The sequence below is a fragment of the Podarcis vaucheri genome (genome assembly GCF_965113315.1).
Source record: "Podarcis vaucheri genome assembly, chromosome: 1".
Taxonomy (NCBI): domain Eukaryota; kingdom Metazoa; phylum Chordata; class Lepidosauria; order Squamata; family Lacertidae; genus Podarcis; species Podarcis vaucheri.
Window position 1 is genome coordinate 30826293 of NC_138759.1, and position 24468 is coordinate 30850760.

A 24468-nucleotide genomic window follows, 5' to 3' on the forward strand; every position below is an offset into this window, starting at 1 on the left:
TGAAGAATGGGAGGCTAAGGATTCCAAAGCAAGGGGAACTCTGATGCTTATTGTGTCTCCTGAAGAGCTTTGTCTTTTGTGTGACAAGGCCTCAGCCAGAGAGATGTGGGAGAGTCTCCAAGAGTCACATATAAGAACAGAGGCGGGAGCTTCTTTGTTCTTTTATGCCAAGTTGCATGATATGGCACTTGTTGATGTAGCAGACGTATGTGCTCACCTCATGGAAATGCAGAATCTAAGGCATGAGTTGCAACAGTGTGGAATCACCTTTCCAGAGGCTGTGTATTCCTTCATGATTCTACATTCTTTGGGTTCAAGTTGGGAAGCGATTGCCAGCCAGCTTGCTGTTTTGCCAACTGCTCAGCTAACGGTAGTGCATGCTACTGCTGTGGTGTTAAATGAAGCGGATCGGCATAGTGCTAGCTGCATCACCAGGGGGAGTCCTCACAGACGTCATCCCAAAATTCAGTGGAACCACTAGATGGTGCCAAAGCTTTGAAGGCATTGAAATGCTACTCGTGTGGACGTCTAGGCCACGTGAAGAGGGAATGTAAATATCCCAAGGCCATTCAAGGTATATTCATGTGTTCAATCTCAAGCAGAAATCAGAAGCTTTTCCTAGGTTCAAGGAATTCTGTGCTTGGTTGAAAAATGTGCATGATAAACAGGTGAAATGTGTATTTACAGATCGAGGGGGAGAATTCACTTCTCAGCAGTTTGAAGCTTTTCTGACTGAGAAAGGAATACAACATGACCTTTCAAGTCCACGGTCTCCTTGGATGAATGGACTTTGTGAAAGGGCAAATCAAACATTGCTTCAAGGCTTGAAAACCTTGCTGCGTGATGCCAATCTTCCAGAGAGTTATTGTGCAGAATCGCTCAACTGTTTTGTTTATACTTATAATCGCAGATTAGCACCACCGATTGGTTGTACCTCCTATGAAAAGATGTTTGGCAAGAAACCATTCATCAAGCACATGAGAATTTTAGGTTCTGACATGTGGGTTCACACACCACAAAGCTCCAAGTTAGGCAAACGTGGTTTGCATGGTATCTTTCTAGGATATCAGAAAGATTCTTACAGAGTAATGATGACTGACACTAATATAGTTAGGCTCACTAGAAGTGTTGAATGCAATGCCAAGTGGGGGGAGAATGTGGGAATTTTCCAATGTTATCCTGATGACAGTGAAGAGATTGAGGATAAGCAGCAGCAAAACCCCACACCCACTGATGAAGGTTCTGATTCTGAATCTGAAACTGACTCAGATGGTTCAGAGGATTTCAAGAGTGCTAAGGCCTCTCTGCGCCCCTCTGAAGGCTCTGATTGAGAATTGGAGGAACCACTGTTCACTATAGGCCACCTTTCTCCTAAGAAAGAAGAGGAGAGTGTTGAAGACTTACGTCTGATTTGCAGGTCTGAAAGAGCCACAAAAGGTAGACCTCCAAAGAGATTTGCTGATGAATTTGCTAAAGCAGCAAAAGCTGTAACTGCTGTTAATAGCTCCAAGAAGGTATTTGAACCTTCAAGTTTCCAAGAGATCCAGGCTTTGGACTCGAAGGATGCTGAGCCATGGTTAACTGCCATGAAGGCTGAGCTTGATTCCTTGGAGAGGAACAAAACATGGGAGCTAGTTCCAGTAGTCCCAGGGATGAAACTGTTTGACAGCAAATGGGTCTTCAAAGCAAAGACAGATCAAAATGGCAAGATAGTCGGACACAAAGCCAGATTGGTAGCCAGAGATTTTTCACAGGTACCAGGAGAAGACCTATCACGAGACCTACTCACCCACTGTGAGATATGAGAGCATTAGGCTTATGCTCAAACTTGTTGCAGAAGAGAATGTACACGTTTCTCATCACGATGTGAATACAGCATTTTTGTACGGAACCTTAGGTGAATCACTTTATATGCTTCCACCTGATGGCGTACGGGTAAAACAGGGATTTGTTTGTTCTCTGAAGAAGTCCCTATATGGTCTCAAACAAAGTACACGATGCTGGCACTCTAAACTCACTGAAGTGTTGTTTTCTCTAGGTTTTCAGAAAGGTGAAGCTGATCCATGTATATTTGTCAAAGAGGAAGGGCAGAAGAAGCTGTATTACTTGTTTTATTTTGATGATTTACTTTTCTTTTGGAAGGATGTTAAAATGTACAATAGCGCCCTAGCTCAACTGAAGGAGAACTTTGACATGAAAGATCTTGGTGAGGTAACCAACTACCTATCTCTGGAAATAGAGAGAGACCAAGATGGTAATATTTTACTACACCAGTCACAGAAAATTACTGATGTGTTAACCAAACTAAACCTGATGGATGCTAACCCTGTAGACACACCAATGACAACAGGTTATCAGGTAGATGACACTGAAGAAGCATTTTCTGACACGATACTGTACAGAAGTGTGCTAGGCAAACTAAACTTCATTGCCAGATATTCAAGACTGGACATTGCAGTTAGCTGTAACTTGCTAAGCAGATAAGTCAACAATCCTATTGTTAAGGATTGGAAAGCACTTAAACGCATAGCACGCTATTTGAGAGGCACTATGCACTACAGACTGAGATTTAACAATCAGAAGTCTGGCGCTCTTGAAATATTTGCTGATGCGAGTTTTGGAAGTGACACTACAGACAGGAAAAGTACGTCTGGAGTTTGCTACATGTACAATCAGGGTCTATTTGATTGGTCGTTCAAGAAGCAAACAACAGTAAGCGTAAGTTCTTGTGAAACTGAACTTGTGAAGCTGGACAATCCACTTGTGGATTGTGAATGGTTGTTACAATTGTGTAAAGACATGAGAATTCCTGTCAAATGTCCAATCCAGGTTTATTAGGACAACAAAGCATGTTTGGCTTTGCTGACTTCTGAAGGTTGTAAGCAAAGCACTTGTAATTGAAGATGCAACATGCTAGAGAATGTGTTCAGAAAGGGCTCATAACGGTGTCCTACATGCTAGGTAATGAAATTCCTGCTGATTTATTATCCAAGGTTGTTCTGAAGGATCAACACTGTACCTATGTATAGAAACTGGGTTTGTACTGAGATTGTACTGACACGCTGCCCAGTGGTGTTCACAGAAAGGGGGAGGATGTTAGTTTCTGTTCTTATCACTGTGCAGCTGCTTGGAGTCACAGGACTCTGTTTATATTCCAGGGATTCCAGGCTATTGGAAGTCTCACGGGAGAGGAGACGGGATGTGACGTTAGTGGTTTTCTGTTTCCTTTGTTCTTTTGCTCTCTGCTTTCATAGAGAGAGGATGTCTTTTCTGTCTGCGTAGCTTAGAAATAAAACTATTTGCAATGTAGCCATAAATCTTATCACTTCCGCATGCTGCTGGAAACTCTGCTTAATGGAATGTGCCTGAGGCCCCATCAAAGGCTCAGGTCGTTAATTATTCGTCGGAGGCGATTCCGAAGGCTCGGCCGGAGAAAAATGAGACTTTATTAGCTTGGCCGAGCAGAAATGCCGACAGGAGGGTGGGGGCCTCATACACATATGAGATTAGTATGTACACTCTATGAAAGAAGGCAACAGAACACATTGACTAGTACTAGAAAGCAGCTTTGAAGTACTGGGTGGCTGCATAAAAAAAAAATCCTTAGCAGATATTTAAAAGAAATTTACAGACACTTAAGTGCTTCTATAAACATACAGCTAGAAAATGTATTATAGGTTGCTTAAAGTATTAATTTGTTTGTGATCCTTTGAAAGAGGCCTTTTTATATCTGGCATGTATTTGACTCGAGTACAAAACCACTGGAAGCTTACAAATTGACAGGATTGTGTTAAATAGCTGAGAAACTGCAAGTCATCTTTCATTACATAGATAGGCCTAGTGGACGGAGGGAAACACTCAAGTTACCAGTAAAGCTGGCTTGTAGGTAATAGTCTTTAGCCTTTTCAAGCACTTGTCTACCTAACAGCCATATTAGTTAATGAATCAGCATCTTAGTAGAACTAGGTGCATGCATTGTTCAGAGGGCGTGGAGCAAGAGGGTAACTGCCATATATAATGCACAAAATCTCTTTGCTTTCAGGATTGCTATCCAATGAAGGCATGCACACGCTTTCATCATGGTGGCATAGCTATCCTGTTGTTGGTTCCCATAGGTTCTAGGTTTCCATAGCTGCAGTAATGTGAGACTAGTTAGACGTGAGGGAAGGGCATATTGAGGGAATCTGACCATTTTTGCTTTTTACAATTTGCTTATCCCTGGGTCCAGTAGGAAACCCACAGGAATGGGGAATCATGTATTTCACAGTGCTTAACATCTGAAGTTAATTTCTCACCCAACCCAGCCCTGTTGTTCTTTTCCACATAGCAAAGCAGATTTTTTCAGTTTTTCATAGATGGTCATGTTTCAAATGTAAGTGTTGGCTTATCCGCTTCATCTTGTTTAACACAACAAATACAGATATCCTTTTAAAGCACATCATTTATTTTTAAAGGAAAACTTGTAGTTGGTGTGGGTTTTCTAAGCAGAAAATTAAAACCTTTAAAAAAATGATCTATTCTGGGAGCAGCAGAAGGTAACGGTCTTCTCCCCCACTTCTTAGTTCTGTAACTAGTTATTATAATAAGTCTGTAAACATATTGGAGTCCCATGCTGCCTGTGATCACTGAAAAAAGAAGAGCAGAATTACAGGCCCTGGAGTGCTACAAACCCAGGCATTTATAGTTTTACATTTTGTTAGGGACAGAGAACTTGTTTGGAGTCCTTTCAGTGGGTATATCTTTGTGGTTTCTAGGTTCAGTGCCATTGGATATCTTCACTGTCCTGAGCACTTGGTGATACTCAGAGAGGAAAACATGCTATAGCACCAAGCAAAATGGGTTTAACGCCACTTTTCCTGTAATTTGTGGGTGGGGGACGGAGGTTGGAAAGTTAGTCCTCACCTATCCCATTGTTTTAATGCCCTTTTCATATGTTTTCAGGATTTTGTCCCTTTGTACCAGGATTTTGAAAACTTCTATACAAGGAACCTCTACATGCGCATTAGGGATAGCTGGAGCAGACCACTCTGCAGTGTACCGGGAACCAAAGTAGACATATTAGAGCGGGTTTCCCATGACTACAATTGGACATTCAAGTGAGTAAAAGGCTTTTGGAAAGCTCCTGCGCAACTAACCTTTAGAGCAGGGGGCGGAGAACCTGTGGCCCTCCAGATGTTGCTGAAATAAAAGTACAAGTAAGTCAGGGGTCCAAAACAGTTTCAGGGTCAAAGATTCTCCACCCCTGTTTTAGAAGATAATTAGTGAGGGTTTGTGAAATGGGTTGTGGAAGGTGGACCGCAGCCTCTGTAGCAAGGATAACAACTCCACTATTCCTTGTTGCTTAACTCGGTGAAAGACTTTCAAGATTGCCGTGCCACAGATCCCAGTTCACCTATACTTGGATCCTACAAAACAGCCCATGAGGGCTGACTGTTTTAAGGCCTGTATAGAAAACCATATAGATTAGGGGGTGACCAACATTTGTGTCATGTCTTGTGCACGCTACATTACTTTTGCATTTCACTTTGCCTTCAAGTGGGTCTGCCTCTAGTCCACTAAGATGAGCAGCATTGTAGTACTGAAGAGGAAGGCAGAAATGGATGCCATAGCCACATTGGTTGATTCCTGAGCTCTGGTCTGTTTGTGCCCAAGCTCATTTCTGCATTGCATGCCATGGGGTTTTGTGCTCAGTAGAGTCTTCAGTCTTATACATAAGTTTGTGAAAACTTATGCCAGAAACCCTTTGCTTTGGAAAAAGGGCAGTGTGTATCTCAGTCCCATCTTCTGTTCACTGGACCTTTTTGTAGGGTGTTCAGCTGTATCCCCCTTGGGCAAGACAAATACAATAGCAGCCGAAAGGAAAACCTACCATACTTTCTGTGTTTGAGATAAACTGAGTATGTCCAGATTTCCACTGACTTAATTGGAATTGAAATGAATTGGAAGTGGCATGGGATAGCATGTCAGTTATCTCTGGTCTTTAGTTTGATTTATATATTTATATTATATATATATATATATATATATATATATATATATATATATATATATCTCCCACCTCTCCTCCAAGGAGCTCAAGTACATAGTCCCCCCCCCCATGTTATCTTTACAGCAGTCCTGTGAGTTAGGTCAGACTGAGTGACGGTGACTGGCCCAAGGTCACCCACTGGCCAAGTGGGGATTTGAGTGGTGGTCTCCCAGGTCCTAGTGACCTTTCATAAAGTGAAGAAAATTGGCAGGACTGTTTAGAAGCATGCTCAGGAAATGGTAGCTAAAGAGTTCTGTGTTGGAACAGAGCTAATTGAGCAGAGTTAACACCCATTGCTATTGTCGGGTTCATAATTCAAGGGGGTATGGTTAACACACTTCTAGAAGAGAATAGCTTTAGTCCTCCTTGCAGTAGTTTACTGGCTTCCAGATGCCCTTCCTTTGTGTGCTGGAGGATATTGTGCTTGAAGAAATTACTAGGATTTGAGGATAACAAGGATGGGGGGCCTTTTGTGGGGTGGCGGTGGGGTAGAAGGCTTGAAATTGCCAGAGAAAAATAACAAACTGTTTTGAAATGCCTCAGCACTCTGTTTTGATTCTTAAGAGAGCTTTCAAGGAACATCTGCTAATCCGCAATCTGACACTTTACATATTTTGTCTGAATAAAGCTAATTATGTTGGAAGATGCAGAAAAGCTTTAGTTTATGATCTTCAGCTATAACGAAAGAAGTCTTGCTGAGTTAAGCAAACTGAAACAGAGAAGCATTTGTATAAACCTGTTTGCCTTGCCTACTTTAACATAAGAAATCTCTAACAAGCTTTGGACACAGCCCTGTTAATACATTGTGACCAGTGAGGCTTTGATATTATTCCTGAAGGATATTATTCCCTTTGCATCATGTCACAAGTGGCTTTGAAGCTTTTGGAAACTTTAAAAAAGCAGTTTGCATTGTAGCAAAGAGTGACTGTTTTAGGTGGGCTGCCAGCTAGCTGAAAACTGCTTGGTGTGCACAGAGCCCTTTATTTCTAAAGGATTTTACTAGATTGCAGCCTTCAACAGTACTAAGCATATGTACTTTTACTTGTTGATGATCTCCATATCTTTTACATGCTATGTTTTTATAAATTTATGTATAGGTACACAGGAAAAGTGATAAAAGACATAATTAACATGGGGTCCTACAACTACCTTGGGTTTGCAGAGAACACCGGAGTTCGCAAGGATGCTGTGGCTGACGTTCTTTCGCAGTATGGATGTGGGGTGTGCAGCACTAGGCAAGAGATGGGTAAGTTCAGACAAAGGCCTAGTATCTGAGTACATTTAATAACTCAGACTCCACAAAATATTGTATGGCAGTTCCTAAGCTTTTGCCCTAATTTGTATGCATCCAGCTTGCATCATTAACACTAAAAATTAAACTTCTTAGCATTAAAAGTGTTTCATTCACAGTGGATTTACCCCTCTTGAACCCCTTTTCTATGTTTCTTCCAGGAAACCTAGACAAACATGAGGAGCTAGAAACATTATTGGCCAGATACCTTGGTGTGGAATCAGCTTTGTCGTACGGAATGGGATTTGCAACCAACTCAATGAATATTCCTGCTTTGGTTGGCAAGGTATGGATGTCTTTGGAGAGAGGACTGGCCTAGATCTGTCTTCACAGGTTTCTGATGTTAGCCTCTCACTTATTCAGTGTATACTTTGTGAAGGAGGGGAAAATTAAAATTCCTGTATGCCATGCACTTCTGTTTAGAAAATAGTTATCCCTTGTGGAAATGTTAAATGAATAATCAGGAGAGGAAAAACATGTCATAAGATGAATGAATGAATGCACCAAGGCCGCTTTCTTAGCCCCTCAAGCTGTATTGGGACAAGAAAATGTCAGTTAATTTGGAGGGCTGAGCACATTAGTCACATTGGCTTCACTAGAATACAAAATGATTATGTAAAATACGTTGTTAGCTTGATCAGATAGAAACTATGTTTTTGAAAGTAGTCTGTTTGGAGAGAATTTGCTAGCCCAGTGCACATTTACACTTCTTGTTTTGAACTTCATCACATGGCACCCAACATTATATTTATCAAAAATAAATTTCTGTATTATTTTAAGTGGGTGAGCAGCACTTGGTTGAAATAAAGAGTGCAAGACATCCAGGTGAATAGCCTACATATGCTGTGTACAAGAATGTATTGCACCATTTATGCCATTGTGAACTTGTAAAGGATTTCTTAGGTTTTTAATTGCCGGTATCTTCCAAAGAGAAATGTTGTGTATACATAAGGGGAAGAGTTTAAATTCCTATTTGATTTAAATGGGTCTTCTTTGACTTCAAATTTTTTAATAAGTATACACATCATAATAAGAAATGTGTATCAGCAAAGCTATTATACCAGGTTGCCAATCTAACTGTTTAAATATCGTATTTATTTCTGTTTTACTGTCAGGCTGCAACCCAAAATAAGCAATTCCTTCTCCTTTATTGTAATGCTGCTTATCCATAGTCCCTTACCCATCTTCTTGTGTAATTGGAGCAATAGGAAGACTGCACAGCACAGTAAAGCAAGCAGAGAGCTGTTCCCCAGGTTCAGTGTATCAGAAAAGCTATAATAATGTGTGGTCTTGCAGCATCAGCTATTGATCCTATGCATTGTGGCCAATCAAGGAAAACTGCTTGGAGACCAGGGCAGGGTGTAAGGAGTTTCACCCAGCAAGAACCTTGCATGGTTATAGGTCAGTGGTTAAATGCAACTTTCTGTCTGGACCATTTATTTTCCTGTTTCCTTGTTCAGGGTTGTCTAATAGTGAGTGATGAGTTGAATCATGCATCTCTAATATTAGGAGCAAGACTTTCAGGAGCAACAATTCGAATCTTCAAGCACAATAGTGAGTATTTCCCAGGACGTTTATTAATTTGACCGGAAATTCCTATGTTGTGGGCTAAATGCAGACTTTGATTTTAACCCCCTGAAAAAGCTACCCAGAGAACATTCATTTATGGGCAGTATATAAATAAAACTCTATAGCAGCCCCAGGTGCATTTTAAAAAAACGTTCTTAACATTCAAGGCTACCACAGATGAGAAAGCATTCAAAAGCTCCTCCCTGAGTAGGTGTTACTGTGGTCTTCAGATGAAGAGCGGTATAGTTATGTATTTTTTTTGTTAATTTTTCCTCTTCAAGCTTTCTCCATATCCTATTTACCTGTTCAAATGCACTGTTTATCTTATGGGCATAAGAAGATCCCTGCTGGATCAGACTAAAGACCTGTATAGTTATCAGGTCCAACATCCTGTTCTCACAGTTGTCAGATGGAAACCTTTCTGAAACCCCAAGCAGGACATGAGGGAAATAGCCTCACCTGCTGTTGTTCCACTTCTAATGGTATTCAGAGACACGATAGCTCTGGTCCTGGAGGGGTGGCAAGTAGTCATCATGACTGATAACTATTGATAGCCTTATCCTCTTATGAATTTTGTGATTCCCCCTTTAAAGGCATCCCTATTGATGCTGCTGTCACATCTTTGCAGATTCCATGGTTTTAACTATGTTCTGGGTGAAGACGTATTTCCTTTTGTTCTGTTCTGAATCTTTCTCCATTCAGTTTCACTTGATGATTTCTGATTCTAGAAGTATACAGTCATACCTTGGATCTCAAATGCCTTGGCCCCCGAACAAATTGTCTCCCGAACAACTGATACCCGGAAGTGAGTGTTCCGGTTTTCAAACAATTTTTGGAAGCCGAATGTCTGACGTGGCTTCTGATTGGCTGCAGGACATTCCTGCAGCCAATCAGAAGCCGCGCCTTGGGTTTTGAACAGTTCCGGGAGTCGAACGGACTCCCGGAACGCATTCTGTTTGAGAACCAAGGTATGACTGTAGCTCTGTCATATCTCCCGGCTTAACATGATGCGCAGCTGAGTCCGTACGTTCCCAGTACTAATTGCTTCCGTATGTTCCCAGTACTAATTGCTCCCAGTACTAATTGGAGCGGGTGTTGTCAGGCAGAGTGATTCTTCAAAGTGAAGAGTGATTCTTTAATAAGCAACAAAAACAACAACATAATGTCACCCTCTGAATTACTGCTGTAGTAATGCTGTCTATAGCTGCTTCTGCTCCTAGTCCCTTTACAAAAGTAACAATGTTCTTTGGAATTGTGTTCTTTCTGTATAGATATGCAGAGCTTGGAGAAGCTGCTCAAAGATGCCATTGTGCATGGGCAGCCACGCACACGCCGACCATGGAAAAAAATTCTCATCATTGTCGAAGGCATTTTCAGGTACAAGCTTGGTCCTTCCAATCACCAGTGCTGTTTGCCATATTGGATCATTGTTATTGTCCATTTTGAGGCAATCTGTAATCCAAGCCAAATTGTTGGGTGCTTATTATTTGACTCTGGACAGCTGTAACCATGTCCAGCCATAATGATGCTCCAAGTTGCATTAGTGCTAATAAATCTAAACTGGAGATGTGATTTTTTTTGCCAGGTGTTTCTGTAATGGATTGTAATGGACATAGTTTCTGTTGTCTCACTTTGTCAGCCAAGGGTAAACTTGGTAATGACTGACTGAAGGGGGTATTCTGTGAAGAGAAGGATTGTAACGTGAATCTCTCCGGGTTTATCATTCTACATTTAATATTTCTGTCGCTTTTCCTCTCCTCACTGAGCAGAGCAATTTGCAAAATGCAAAACAAAAAAAGCTCACCACTTCATTAAACCACAATATTACAAAGACTATAAATTTGAAACGGTAATTGAAAGCAGTAGATACAGGACGCATAATGCCAGTGTGATGCTGTCAACTATCTTAAGCTCTGAAGCCTTTACTTCACCAAACCTTTATTAGGCATTAGTTCAGCTCTGAAGCATCAAAAACTTGTTAAGAAAGGGGTTATGTGTAGTTGCAGATGGATGTTTTGGGGAGCCTTGATGCAGTAAAGGGATTGATACCTTACGCAGCAGTCCTAACCATGTCTACTCAGCAATAAGTCCTGTTAAATTCAGTGGAGTTTACTTCCAGGAAAGTGGGTTTAGGATAGCAGCCTTGCGCACTAACTTTTTCAGAGCAATGCCTGGAAAACTGCTTCTATAGCAAGGGTCTCCAAGCTTTCCTTGCCTTGGGTCGGAGTATCAAGCGGTGATCGGGCTGGAGGGCAGGGGAACGCACACCCGTACGCGTGCACACACGCTATTTCTGGTGCACATCCGGGTCGGAGGAGGCCCATGCGCACAAGCTATTTCCGGTGCTCCTTCGACCTTGTAATTACTTGGAAAATATTAACCGGCCCCTTTTCCAGGGGATTTCAGCATCACTGGGAGATTCCAGAATTCACAACCATCTCTTGTTTTTCTTCACAGCATGGAGGGATCCATAGTCCGGCTTCCTGAAGTAATTGCCCTTAAGAAAAAGTACAAATCATACTTGTACTTGGATGAAGCTCATAGTATAGGAGCACTGGGTCTCAATGGCCGCGGTATAGTGGACTATTTTGGACTTGACCCTGAGGATGTGGATATCATGATGGGAACATTCACCAAGGCTTTTGGAGCTGCTGGAGGATACATTGCAGGCAAGAAAGTAAGAACTCGTGTTAGGAAGAAATTTTGTGGCTTGTTAGTAAGGAAAGGAGCAGCAAACTCGGATGCTTAGAACATCAAGATCATCTCCATTTTAATTTTGAGTAAATTCCAGGATCCCAGGCATAAATATATAAAACATTTTGAAAAGCTCGATTAGTAGTACTATTATGTTTTTGCAGGACTTCTCAAATAAAATACATGGTCCAAACAAATGCCCATTTATTACTAAAGCTATCGAAGGTCAAAGCAGCAGCTAATCCTGAGCACTACGTGTGTCTTGCTTCTATTATTTATTTATTCATTCATTCATACATACATACATACATACATACCCCGCCCATCTGGCTGGGTTTCCCCAGCCACTCTGGGTGGCTTACAGTATATATAGAAGACAGAGATTACCCAACACTTAAAATAACACCAGTACTCGCTCTCCGAGGTTTATTTGATTGCCCTTCCTTATGAACTTCCCACACCTTCTGCAAGTGTCATAGCAGGTTGGCCACTCACCCACCACAAAACTCAGCCTGTTGGACTCTCCATCCTCCCATGTATATATTTGCCGTGCTCAGTTTCCTAATTTTATCCAGAATCAATACGCCATTTGATGACGAGAGAGTAATCATTTATGTGCTGCTAGGCTTTTGCTTATCAGTTGTTATCATTAGGACAGCATCTCCCTGACACTCATTTTCAAAACAACATCATGGAAATACAGTGGTACCTCTGGATGCGAACGGGATCTGTTCCCGAGCCCCGTTCGCATCCTGAAGCGAACGCAATCTGTGCTTGCGTGGGTCGCGATTCGCTGCTTCTGCGCATGCGCGTGACATCATTTTGAGCGTCTGCCCATGTGCGAGCGGTGAAACCCAGAAGTAATGCGTTCCGTTACTTCCGGGTCGCCATGGAGCGTAACCTGAAAATGCTCAACCCGAAGCTACTTCAACCCAAGGTATGACTGTACAGCTTCTTCCTAATGACAGCATTTATCTCCCTAGCAAAAATGGTTGATCAAAGATAAGGAGATGCATGGGCACCACCAACCTACGAAGAAAGATGAAGGCGCAACTATATATACCGGCCTTCACTTCATATCTTTCAAATAATTAGTCAGCAAAGCAGTGTAAATATCAGCACTGCATACTTGCCCCATCAAAGACTGCTCTCTCAGTGGCAAAGATAATTTCTGATAACCTGCTGTATTCACTTTGTCAGGAGCTGATTGATTACCTTCGTGTCCATTCACACAGTGCAGTATATGCCTCTTCGCTTTCCCCCCCTGTTATTGAGCAAATCATCGCATCAGTGAAGTGCATTATGGGTGAAGATGGCACAACACTTGGTGAGTTTCAGGCACTGTAATTCTCATGAGGTGTTAGATTAAACAACTGCTCCTTCAAGTCCGCAAAGCAACTTGGATTCTTTGCAGGTGTTGCTCTTGCCCACAAGGTGGCAGTATGCATTGAAGGACTACCTATTCAGCACCATCCCTCATTTTCTGTGGAGGACTGTTTTGTGAAATTAGCCTTTTCTTTATGTTGTTGGTAGTTGAATGAACTTTTCATCATTGCTGCTGGTCAGGTTGAGATTTGTATTGGTTAATGGTTTTCATTTACTAAGGCAAAAACTATCGCTGTGCAAAATCCTTGTTTGAGAGATGTGTAAATCTAAGACCATAAGAGGATCTGGTTAGAGCAGACCGAAGACCCATCTAGTTCAGCATCCTGTTCTCACAGTGGCCTCCCACATGCTTATGGGGAGCCCATAAAAAGCAGATCACAACCATCATGGCTAGTAGTCATTGATAGCCTTAGCTTTTAGGAATGAATGTGTCTAATCTGTTTTTAAAGCCATCTAAGTTGGTGGCCATCCCTGCCTCCTGTGGGAGTGAGATCCTTGGTTGAACTGCACTATGTGAAGAAGTACTTTCCTTCAGTACTTTGTCCTGAACCCTCCAAAAATCAACTTCAAGGGATCTCCATGAGTTCTAGTGTTATGAGAGAGGGAGAACAACTACTCTCTATCTGCTCTCTCTGTGCCATGCATAATTTAACAAATTTATAATTTTACAAATTTCTACCATGTCACCTATTTACTTGCCTTTTCTCTAAACTTAAAAGTCCCAGATGCTGCAACCTTTCCTCATAGGGCAGTTGGTCTTTCCCCTTATTTATTTTGATTGCCCTTTTCTGAACCTTTTTTAACTCTGCAATTATCTTTTTTTGAGGGTGACTAGAACTGTACACAGGGACGCGGGTGGCGCTGTGGGTTAAAGCCTCAGCGCCTAGGGCTTGCCGATCGAAAGGTCGGCAGTTCGAATCCCCACGGCGGGGTGCGCTCCCGTCGTTCGGTCCCAGCGCCTGCCAACCTAGCAGTTCGAAAGCACCCCCGGGTGCAAGTAGATAAATAGGTACCGCTTACCAGCGGGAAGGTAAACGGCGTTCCGTGTGCTGCGCTGGCTCGCCAGATGCAGCTTTGTCACGCTGGCCACGTGACCCGGAAGTGTCTTCGGACAGCGCTGGCCCCCGGCCAATAGATGTGAGATGGGCGCACAAACCCCAGAGTCTGTCAAGACTGGCCCGTTCGGGCAGGGGTACCTTTACCTTTACCTTTTAGAACTGTACACAGTATTCCAAATGTATTTCCACCAAAGACGGCATGACATTGGCAGTTTTATCCTTTCAATTCCCTTCCTAATTATCTCTAGCATGCAGTTTATCTAGCACACTGGGTTGACATCTTCATTGAGCTATCTACTGCTACCCCAAAAGTCTCATTCATGGTAGCCCATTGTGGATTTTCTCTGGAAAGTGTATTCCCACAAAGCTTCACAGCTACTAATACGGTAACTAGGGCACTCGCTTTGTAGTTCAGATCTAGTGATGTAGCTGCTGGTGAGATCCCATTATAGCTTTAGAACTGTAAGTTCCAAATGGCTATTGGCACCAGGTTTTCGCTTCCCTGGAAAACTTAAAAGTGAATAATTGAATAAGGTAAGCTCAGGTGGATTCATCTTTTTTTACTCTAATGTAGGAATCCGAATTTGTTCAGTATGAACTATAACTTTTAAACTGTTTTATAGTAATATTTGGGAAGAACTGGAAGATTTTAGAATTTGAATGTTGACGTCCCTAAGCAAAGTTAACAATTTTAAGTGTCTCCTAAGTTAGCTGGGCTTTCAAGCAACAGCTTCCGGCAACTTCAGCACTTCATAGCCTTTGCACAAAGGCTGTTAACCCATTTGCTACTCATATGGCCAATGTCTTAGATTGGCAAGGACAACAACATCAACTTTGCATACTTTTGGTTAGTATATAGTCATACTGGTACAATTTTTTGTAACTAGTTCTTTAGCAACCTAAAACACAAAGGGGACAAGTCCCTGGTTTTGATTTGCAGCCATTAATGACTTGCTTCTAGATTCTGTGAGATTGCCATTTCTCTTATGTCTTACCAATCTTGTGCTTTGGCCAAGAGCATATTCTTGATGCTGTCTTCCATGCATTAAATACTAATGAAGGTACAGAAGCAATTTCCCAGATCTGGAACTATTGCCAACAGTATAGCAATCCTTAAATCAAGAATCTGCAGAAGGGGTTCACTGATACTAGCTGTATACAGTGAGCTGGGTGTTGCCTTGCCTTCTGGAAATGGAAAGGCTCTAGATCCAACAGAGGCTCCCATCGGAGAAGTGGGGGGAAGGAAGATTATTTTTGCCAGTTCAGTTTGCAGATCCCAGCACTACCTCCCACCCTGATCCAGAAGGCTTTTGACCCCCTGGAACAGTTTTCAAGGGGTAATCTGCAAAAAATACCTCCCAGCCTCATCATCCAAAGGATGGAGTCCACCGATGGGTAGTCTGGATCTAACTTTTCATATTTTATTCTCTATTACTGAATGTGCAGAGCAAGTAAAACACACATACTGCTTTGTTTATAAAGTTGTGTGGTTATAGAATTAACTATCCTGCAAAAACAAAAGTCTCCTGATGTATCTCAGTTCTGATTACTTACAATTTATTGCTGTGATACAATGTAAATTCTCATTGTAACTGCGTTGCTTATTTAGGGTTGTCAAGAGTTGGTTACAAAGGGGTTACTTGAAAGTACTTGAGTTTGTGGACTCTTCATGGATGTAGAAGAATTGGACTAAGTAGCTGAAGTTCATTTCAGGTTACATATGCTAGGATTCAGAACTCATTTTACTCTAGAAAATATATCTGAGCAAAGGTCTTAGTGTCACTTAAGATCTGGGAGGAGGGTGGGAATAAGTAGAAAAAATGACTATGCTTACAAAGTAAAATGGGGATCAACAGCCAGAGCAGAAAATACTTTTCATGTTTTCGTTGTATTCAGATGAATAGTAAACAACTTTAGCATCACCTTCACAAATTGTATGAGGGCTTAGTAGCTCTCAAAACTTGGGGACATGTATTTGTAGATTCTATGGTACATTGGCTATTGTTAAATATTTGCAATCATTCCAGAGAGCCTTCCTTGGCCAAACAGGATGTTAACAGCAGGCACCTTGGATAGAATACACATGCTGCAGAAAACAGCATGGCCATTTCCGAAACAGGACAAGAGGCTAATGAAGACTGAATAGACTTAATTAGGTGACAGCACGTGAACATGCAATCTGGAATAGGACAGAAGCTTCCCTTCTTTTATTTCCTATTGTTCGTTCAAACAAATCTTTCAGTGCTGGCATTGTTTCTGTCTGGTACTCATAATGGTCATCCCCAGGGTGCTGTCTGAAGTACTCCATGTTAATTTAAAAATATAACTTGTGGCAGTATTTGTTTCTGTGTTTTGCAATTGAATGTGACTTGGTTCTAAAAAGCCAGCCTAGTTTAGCAGCTCTAGACAGGCAAAGAGTGTGCTATTAAAAATCTGTTCCTACTACCTTCTCTGCAGGGGTGTCTGTTAACTCTGTGGTTCTTAAAAATTAAAAAATTGTCCAGTAGCACCTTAGAGACTAAGTTAGTTTGTTCTGGGTATAAGTTTTTTAATTTATTTCGACTGTGTCAGACCAACACTGCTGCCTGTGTCTGGTTCTTAGTAGCTGTGTAGGTCCTTGCCTTCAAAGTTTATAGGTGCTTCATTACTATTTTTTGCATGTTAGTATTTTTGCATTTGAGTCTCTCAAATATGTGATGTGTAGTTTCCTTAAAAACAGGCTGCTAACTACAATCCAAGAAGAGGAAAAGGTCTCTCCCCCCCCCCCATATACTTGATTATACAAATGGGAAGGGATTTATTGCTCTTTCTAAAAGTCAGTTTTGGGACAAGTGTCTGCACCTGAGACTGGGGGGAGGAGCGGGGTGGAGAGTCAGAAATCTATTGCTCCAAACACTTTGGATTAATAAAACATTTAGAAGCATTTTTCCCCCCACAGAGGTTGATAATTTACTGGATGAATGTAAATAATCTACCTACTCTTGTAAAAAAAAAAAAAAGTTAAAATAAATAAGGAATTAGTAATAAGTAGCCCATAGCAAAGCACTACGTAGTTTAACTGTTCAACAATCAATTAGTTTGGAGCTCCGTAATGCTGTACTGCACATCAACTTACCTGGAGGAGCTGCTGTTGCCCATATTAAACTCACAATCACTGAAGTACATTAGAACCTCTATTTTATCCATGGAGGCATTGAAAAAATGGGGGAGTGGGGAAATCTCATCTTTTTACCTTAAGAGACTTGCTGTAGATGCTTCATCTTTTTGGTTTCCCTTTACTGAACTTATCCAGCTCAATACAGTATGCGATTTGATGTATGGCAACAAGAATTGCCCGCAGTATTCCAAGCATGGTTGCATTGTAGATTAGTAGACAGACATTATAATATTGGCAGATTTTGTTTTTATGTCTATCAATCCCCAGAATGGAGCTTTCCTTTTCTTACAGCAACTGCTTTCTGAAAAGGTTAGAATCTTTTGGGCCTTTCAGCTGTAAACAAACAAACAAACACGGACAGAGAAGGGGGAACATAAGAAGAACTGTATAAAGTTAGGCATAGTGTGAAGAAAGCATCATAAAACTAGAATCCAGTGAAGTTGAATGGTGGGAGATTCAGGACAGGCAAAAAGAAATACTTCTCTCACAGCGTATACTGAAACTATGCAGTTCACCACCACAAGATGCGAGGGTGGCTGCCATTAGGTGCTTTTTAAAAGAGATTGGACAAATTCATGGATAATAAGGCTTTCATAGAATGGTAAGAGTTAGAAGGGACCACAAGGGTCATCTAGCCTAATCCCTTGCAGTGCATGAATGTTTTGCCCAACATGGGGCTCGAACCCACAACGCTGAGATTAAGAGTCTCATCCTCTACAGCTACCAAGGTGGCTGTGGTAACGTATCTACTTCCTCCAGGATCTGAGGCAGCTTGCTTCTAACTACCAGTTGCTGGAGATTCTGAGCAGAAGAACGCTATTGTGCTTGTGTTCAGCTTGTGTGCTTTCTAGCTGGCCACTGTGGCAAACAAAATGCTGGACTTAATGTACATACAGTCTGGTCCTGCAAGACTCTTGTGTTCTTGCATTGTTCTAATGGATTACCAATTCTCTATCATCATATGAGGTCACAAGTTGCACACAGATGCCCCAGGAAGACTTTTATGTTGAAATCTGTTCTATGAACAATGCTGCCTTCTTTGGGATTTTATTGGTCAGCCCAGCCCACGTACGGACTGGTAGCAGCTCCAAGCTTTCTGTTCAATATTCATTTTTAAACAGAGATGCTAGGAATTGAATTAGGACTTTCTGAATGCAAAGCATGCTCTCTGTGCCCGATACGTAGCTCTTGTTTTGTCTTAAATGGTAGTTCCCACCTAGAAACACCTTAGGAAACTGCATCTGCTTTGTCATTACTGCAGTCCTCTTTTGGTTGCTATGTAAATGGCTAAAATTGCAATTCACAATCTAGAAACTTGCTCAACTTGATGAAATGCTTCCATTTTTTATGGTATAAATGGTATACAAGTAAAATGTGCCATGTAGCCCACAAAGCAGATTTGACACTGACCTTCATGTCCCTTGCTTATATACTGACTTTTTAAAAATGTTTTTTTCCTTGAAGGTTAGGACATTTATGAGCTAAGAGTGGGAGTGTCCTCTGGTGACTTAAAAATTATTTTTAAAGAACACTTTATTTAAATTGAGGTTGAAAATGTTCAGTTGTCACATTAGCATCTCTCATTTGAATTTCCTTCAATAAGTGACTTGTTAATGAGGTGTTAAATTATCACCTTGGGAACCCAGGGACTAGTCAAAACTAATTTGGGCAGAGCAAAACTTTTGTTGTTGTTGCTGACCTCAAGAATCCCAAGCTGTGCCAAGGAGCTGTTGGGAAAACAAATACTTTGGGGGTCATAAAGAGTTTCCTGCTTCTCCTCAGGGGTCTGACAGCTTTAAACATCACTTACTGGGTTTGTGCTTCTGGCAGGGGGTCTTTTAAATCTAACAAACCGCTCCTCCCCTTGCATTCTCAGAAGGCCCTAGGAGTAGGCTCCAGGAAAACTGTTAATCTGGCACGAGTTGAATCTTTGGCCCATTTAGAAGAATGTTAATAGATGAGCATATTGTACTCTTTATTGTAATATTTACCAGAACAGCATGTTGAATGTATTTGTAGTTTTGAGTCGTGCACCTCTTTCATTTTTTACTTAGGCCAAGTGCCTAAAGAAACTATTTGAATTGTTCCCCTTGCCCCTTGGTTGGAATAAGTTTATCCTGTGCAGTATTAGACAGGAAGAATAGTGTTTGAACTAGAGTCATTGCGGTTCTGTTCCCCAGTGTTCTGCTCACTGGATATCCACTTAAACCAAGGTGAAAATTAGAAGTTCTGTTCATTCTTTGCTTTCACTTATTTAAATGTGGATCTATTATGAGTATCAGTCTTTTTTCAAACCAGTTACTGTACTTTGCATCAGAGCTTTCCAAACTGTGTGTTGCGACACATTAGTGTGTCACGCAAATGCTCCCTGCTCTATTCCCGGGGCTGGAACGGGGTTAGTTTAACTTCCAGTTTGCTAGTAAAACTGAATTATGTGTCACGAAATGATGCATGGCCAAAAAGTGTGTCACCAACATGAAATGTTGGGAAAGCTCTGCTTTACATGTTCATTAGGCTGAATCTCTTTTTGCTTGAGGCTAGAGCTCTCTGATTATGCTTTTTTTTTTTGCTATTCTTTTTTCCTGATGATCTGAAACATTACCACGATGACTTTTTTTCCATCTAACTCATATGCCTAAACTATATAGCTAGCGAAACCTTCAGCTTCACCCAGGCTTTATCTACCATGTTGAGAACTTCAACTAGAATTTGCTAAAAACTGTACGGTGCTAAGCTTCTAGCTTCTGTTGCCACCATCGACTGTTTTGCTTTTACCTGAGGCTAACAAGGTGCAAAGGCTAAAATGAGTTTGGGTTGAATTTTTTAATGTCCCTTTATATATCCTTACATAACTTACCTGTGTTTTTTACCAAGTGTGCCATACCATGGGTATATTCATCTCCCTTCCTAGGAAATTGTCAATGACATGAACTTCCTTCTCTATCAGTGATGTGGCCTCAAATATTTAAGCTTTGCTTCCAATTTTAATAGTGGATTGTTTCCTTTTCGAGGGTGCATGAACATTATCTCACTTTAAAGTATTGTAGTCCATTTTACATATAAAAATGAGTTAACGCATAGTCTCAGGCATTGGATAGCTCAGTTGGTTTAGAGCAGGGGTCTGCAACCTTTAAGACAAAAAGAGCCACTTGGACCCGTTTTCGAAGGAAAAAAAACCTGGGAGCCGCAAAACCATTGCGACATTTAAAACAAATATATCTCCAGAGCCGCGATCTGACAGCGGGTGGGAAGGTGACGTCGGGACTAATGCACGCACCGCCCCCATGCGACGTCACAGCCAGTACAGCGCCTGCCACAGTGGAGAGTGTCAGGGCGCACAATGCGCCTCCTCCCCTCGCTAGTATCTGCCCCGGAGCCACGGCAAAGGTGTAAAAGAGCCACATGCGGCTCCGGAGCCGCGGGTTGCAGACCCCTGGTTTAGAGTGTGGTGCTGTTAACGCCACGGTTGCAGGCTCAATCTTTGTATGGGAAAGCTGCAAATTCCTGCACTGCAGGGGGTTGGACTAGATGATCATCAGGGTCCCTTCCAACTCTACAATTCTATGATTCTATTATCTGAATTTCTTGCATTCCAGGATAAAGCATCCTAATGTGGAATGTATTCTCTATTGGACTGCCTGAATATATTGCATTTTCCCATACATCATTTTCCTTTTCGTAAGATTAATGTTTTTTGTAGAAGTAACTGATTAGCAATAAACTCTGGAGAAAAATGGGAGATGAGCAAGTTGCTTTGAAACTCTGAAAGGAAAGAAGAATTCTCTGTTTTCCTATACTCATCATGTGCACAAAACTTTTTTCATTTAATCGTATTGCTTCTCTGAATTGAGAAGGGTGGTTAAGCTTTGATATTGGCCTTTCTAGGAAAAACAAGCAGATGGTAAATATACTCTGCACTCCCTGTTATATTAAACGACTAAATTGTTTCCATGAAACGCCTTGTAAACATCCCTCATAGAACACTCTCCTCTGAAGTCTGCAAATTCCATGGCTCGTAAAGAAAGTGGTATTTGTACATGTTCCTGATGTTCCCACCCCCTGTCGCTTGTTGGTCACTCTTGGACAAAAGGTTATGGGATGAGCGTGTTTACTGCCCAAAGGCTAACCCTAACCCTTGTTCTCTATATGTTTACAGTTACTTTTGAATGTATGAGAACAATGCATTTTGGGTTTTGTTCTATATCTGCTGAGGTGTGTGTTTAAAGATCAAAGCATGGCTGTCAGTTCAGCAGACATAGTCCTAGTCTCCTCCCTTTCCAAGACTAATAGTTTTTATTTCTTTTGAACCCTGGCACTTCATGTGTTTCATCTGTCTGCCATTGGCATGGGTTCAGATGGTGGTGTCCGTGATTACTTTACAGATTCTGGTATGCTTGTATGGCATGCCATTTCAGTGGCTAGATATGTTGACAAAATGCAATATTCATATTGTATGAATATTGCAACCTCATCAAACAGAATGTGCTTAACCAGTTTTCTCCCCTTCTGAAAAGAGGGGGCATACTGTTCAAGTGAACTGTATGCCAACCTGTAAAACCCATAGGCTTAGCAACAAAATGTAATGAGACATTGTTGACAGTTGTTGTCAGTGGTGGAAAGGCTTTACTGCTAATACAGACTTGGCTGTGTGTTCAGATATAGAGGAGACCAAACAGTTTTCTCTACGGTAACAGTAAACACTCCTCCGTGGTTTGGGCTAGGCAGCCGCCGTGCATGTGCTTCAAGCACTCTTGGACTAGGAGTTGATTGGAAGATTCTTTTCTAGTATTAGCAGGAATTTAGAAAAATAAAATGTTACTAAAGAGTGCAGTGCCACACTCCTAGCTGCTTATGATTTCACCCATATTGCTTGTTATTAAGTTACATGTAAACAGAGTTATTCTCAAGTGTTTAAGACTCTTGTGAACAAAGGAAATTGCTTCTGAAGTTGTAAAATATTACTAGATCTCAGAAGAAAAGCTAAATGGAAGTGTGTTAACCGGTGCATATTTTTGACCCCAGGCTCTCCAATTTTTATATTATTGTTCCCGTCTAATAGGACATATGGGTGCAATAACGATTGTCCCAAGGAGCATCACTGTCAGTTGCTCTTTGTGAATGAGCACATTATTTTACCTAAAGGCCATTCTGCGGAAGGTAATTCATAAGGCCCCCAGCACAGTTGCTTCTCACTTGATTCTGCCCTTGGTTAACAAATCATTCCAATTAAAAATATGTATATGTCCACTGTCAGTTCTGAAGAAGTGAGGAGTTTCCCACTTAAATGCTTCTAAAACTACACCAAGTAGAAACTTCTGCAGCAAATAATAGAGACTTGGGAAACCTGGTGCATTAAATCTATTTTCATCATGATTTCAGGGACCAAATAAAAGCTACATAACTGGCTACTGGTAGTTCATGAACCACAGTTTAAGCACAACAGTTAATATGCTGATGCAGATGGTTTGTTTCTTAATCTTGCCAGAGACAAGTATGAGAGCTGTAGTTGATGCTGATGTTCAGAACTTGATGACCTTCTAGTTGAGTACAAGCAAACACCCTCATCCTTTGCATAGAGGCTCTGTTAGTAGTCAGTAAATTCATCTGACCTGGTCTATCACCTGCTTGGTCTTTCTCTTTGCCACTGGTACCAGGGACAAGCTTCCCTCCCCAGAGGAATAGCAGTTCTGCAGTGGGATGTGGATTTCTGCAGCATGGGAACAAAGGGGTTCAAGTATCTCCCTGCCTCCCAGGTGCTATTTAAAGATAACACAAAAGGTGTTTTAAATGTGTTCATGCATTTAACACATTTTCTGCTTTGGCCCTGGTTGCTCATTATTACTTACTGTTTTGTGTTTACATTATATTCTCAAGGTGTTAATCTTGTAGAAGCTAATAATTGTGCAGTGTAATTTGAGATCCTCTGAAGTGCAAAGAATTTAACAAGCAGGCCTTTGGGATCACTCACTATTCAAATCCCAAATATTTGACTTTAATGTCAGCCCAATCAGCACTTCTAAATGCAAAAGGACAGATGTGTAGTAGCACAGACTAGTAAAATGTTGTAGGATAACATCTTTTACATCTGCAGAGTAACTGAAGCTGTCCCACTGAGTTACACTGCATAAAGCTTTGCTATGAGTTGATGTTGTGGCTAGTATTTACTATTAACTCATACATGTTGGCTAACATGGATACTTCCCTTTAAAATAGGATACCCAGATCATTTCAATGTAAACTTTAGGGGAAACGGCTGCTCAGAGGAGAAGATGAGCTGATAAAATTTTAAAAAGCTGTTGTATTTCTACTGCCAAGAATCTGTCATGCAGCTTAAAGCAAGTGTGGGGGGTGGGGAGGATTATGTTATAAGCAGAGCATCAACTGCTGTACTCTAGCATAAAAGCGGAAAGCACTGGTCCACAGTCTATAGGAATAAATGCATGGCACGTCTCAAATGCCAGATTTGCTTAGCAATCATCATGGTGTTATGACAGCTGAGATGTCCTCATATTAAATTACAAATAGCCTGGCTATTGTACATGAGAGGTCACACACTGCTTTGACTCTGCAACTGAAATATGAAGGAAAGGGGGGTGGAATCATTTTTATACACCAGCAAAACAATTTAATTTCTATTAAAACTTCTGCTTAAAGCTGTTGTACACATCTTTAGCTGTGTTTTGTACATTGTGGCTAATACATGGTGCTGAATCTTTCTAAGTTTGGCAACACATGCCAGGTCTAGTAAACCTTTGTAAATGATAAAACCTAGAGCAGAATGGAGATCTGTGGATGGGCCACTCCTGACTATTTCATGTTAGGTATGGAACAAGTTAAAACACAGATGCAAAGAGACAATTGGGAGCTTAAAGCACATTTCTAGTTATTCCTTAGCAAGCAGGATGGGCTGATAGTGCTGACAAACTTTGCAGTATGCGTGTATCCAGGATTTATTTGGGGGGGGGGGCAGAACCAAGCTATCTGTGATGCATTTGGTGAGTTAAGTATTTTTATTTATTTACTTGATTTAGGGGGGACAGCTGCTCCCCCTTGGCTATACCCATGCTTTGCAGACACCTTTGCCTGGTCTGCAGAGGAAAAAAGTCTGCTTGCAGGCAGAGCAAAAGGACAAAGCAAGTTTTGTTGTGGTGCTGACAATGAGACCCTTTGAAGTTGTCACCTGGTGTCATAAAAATATCAGGTGGCTGAACCTCTCAAAGTGGCCCATGGGTTGGAGGAGGTCCAGAACATTAGTGTTCATGCAGAAAATATCTGATTAAGAAGA

General features: G+C 41.3%; 1 protein-coding gene across 3 annotated transcripts in view; it reads left to right on the forward strand.

Annotated features, from left to right (window-relative positions):
* The window catches only part of SPTLC2 (serine palmitoyltransferase long chain base subunit 2), a 72583-nt gene that overhangs the window by 23000 nt on the left and 25115 nt on the right, over positions 1-24468 (forward strand). For all 3 annotated transcript variants that reach the window (XM_082233271.1, XM_082233270.1, XM_082233272.1), the window contains exons 3-9: positions 4942-5096; positions 7126-7274; positions 7481-7605; positions 8780-8873; positions 10160-10265; positions 11346-11565; positions 12783-12909. In XM_082233271.1, coding sequence (XP_082089397.1) covers positions 4942-5096; positions 7126-7274; positions 7481-7605; positions 8780-8873; positions 10160-10265; positions 11346-11565; positions 12783-12909 — 976 coding nt within the window. The remainder of the gene's footprint in view (positions 1-4941; positions 5097-7125; positions 7275-7480; positions 7606-8779; positions 8874-10159; positions 10266-11345; positions 11566-12782; positions 12910-24468) is intronic.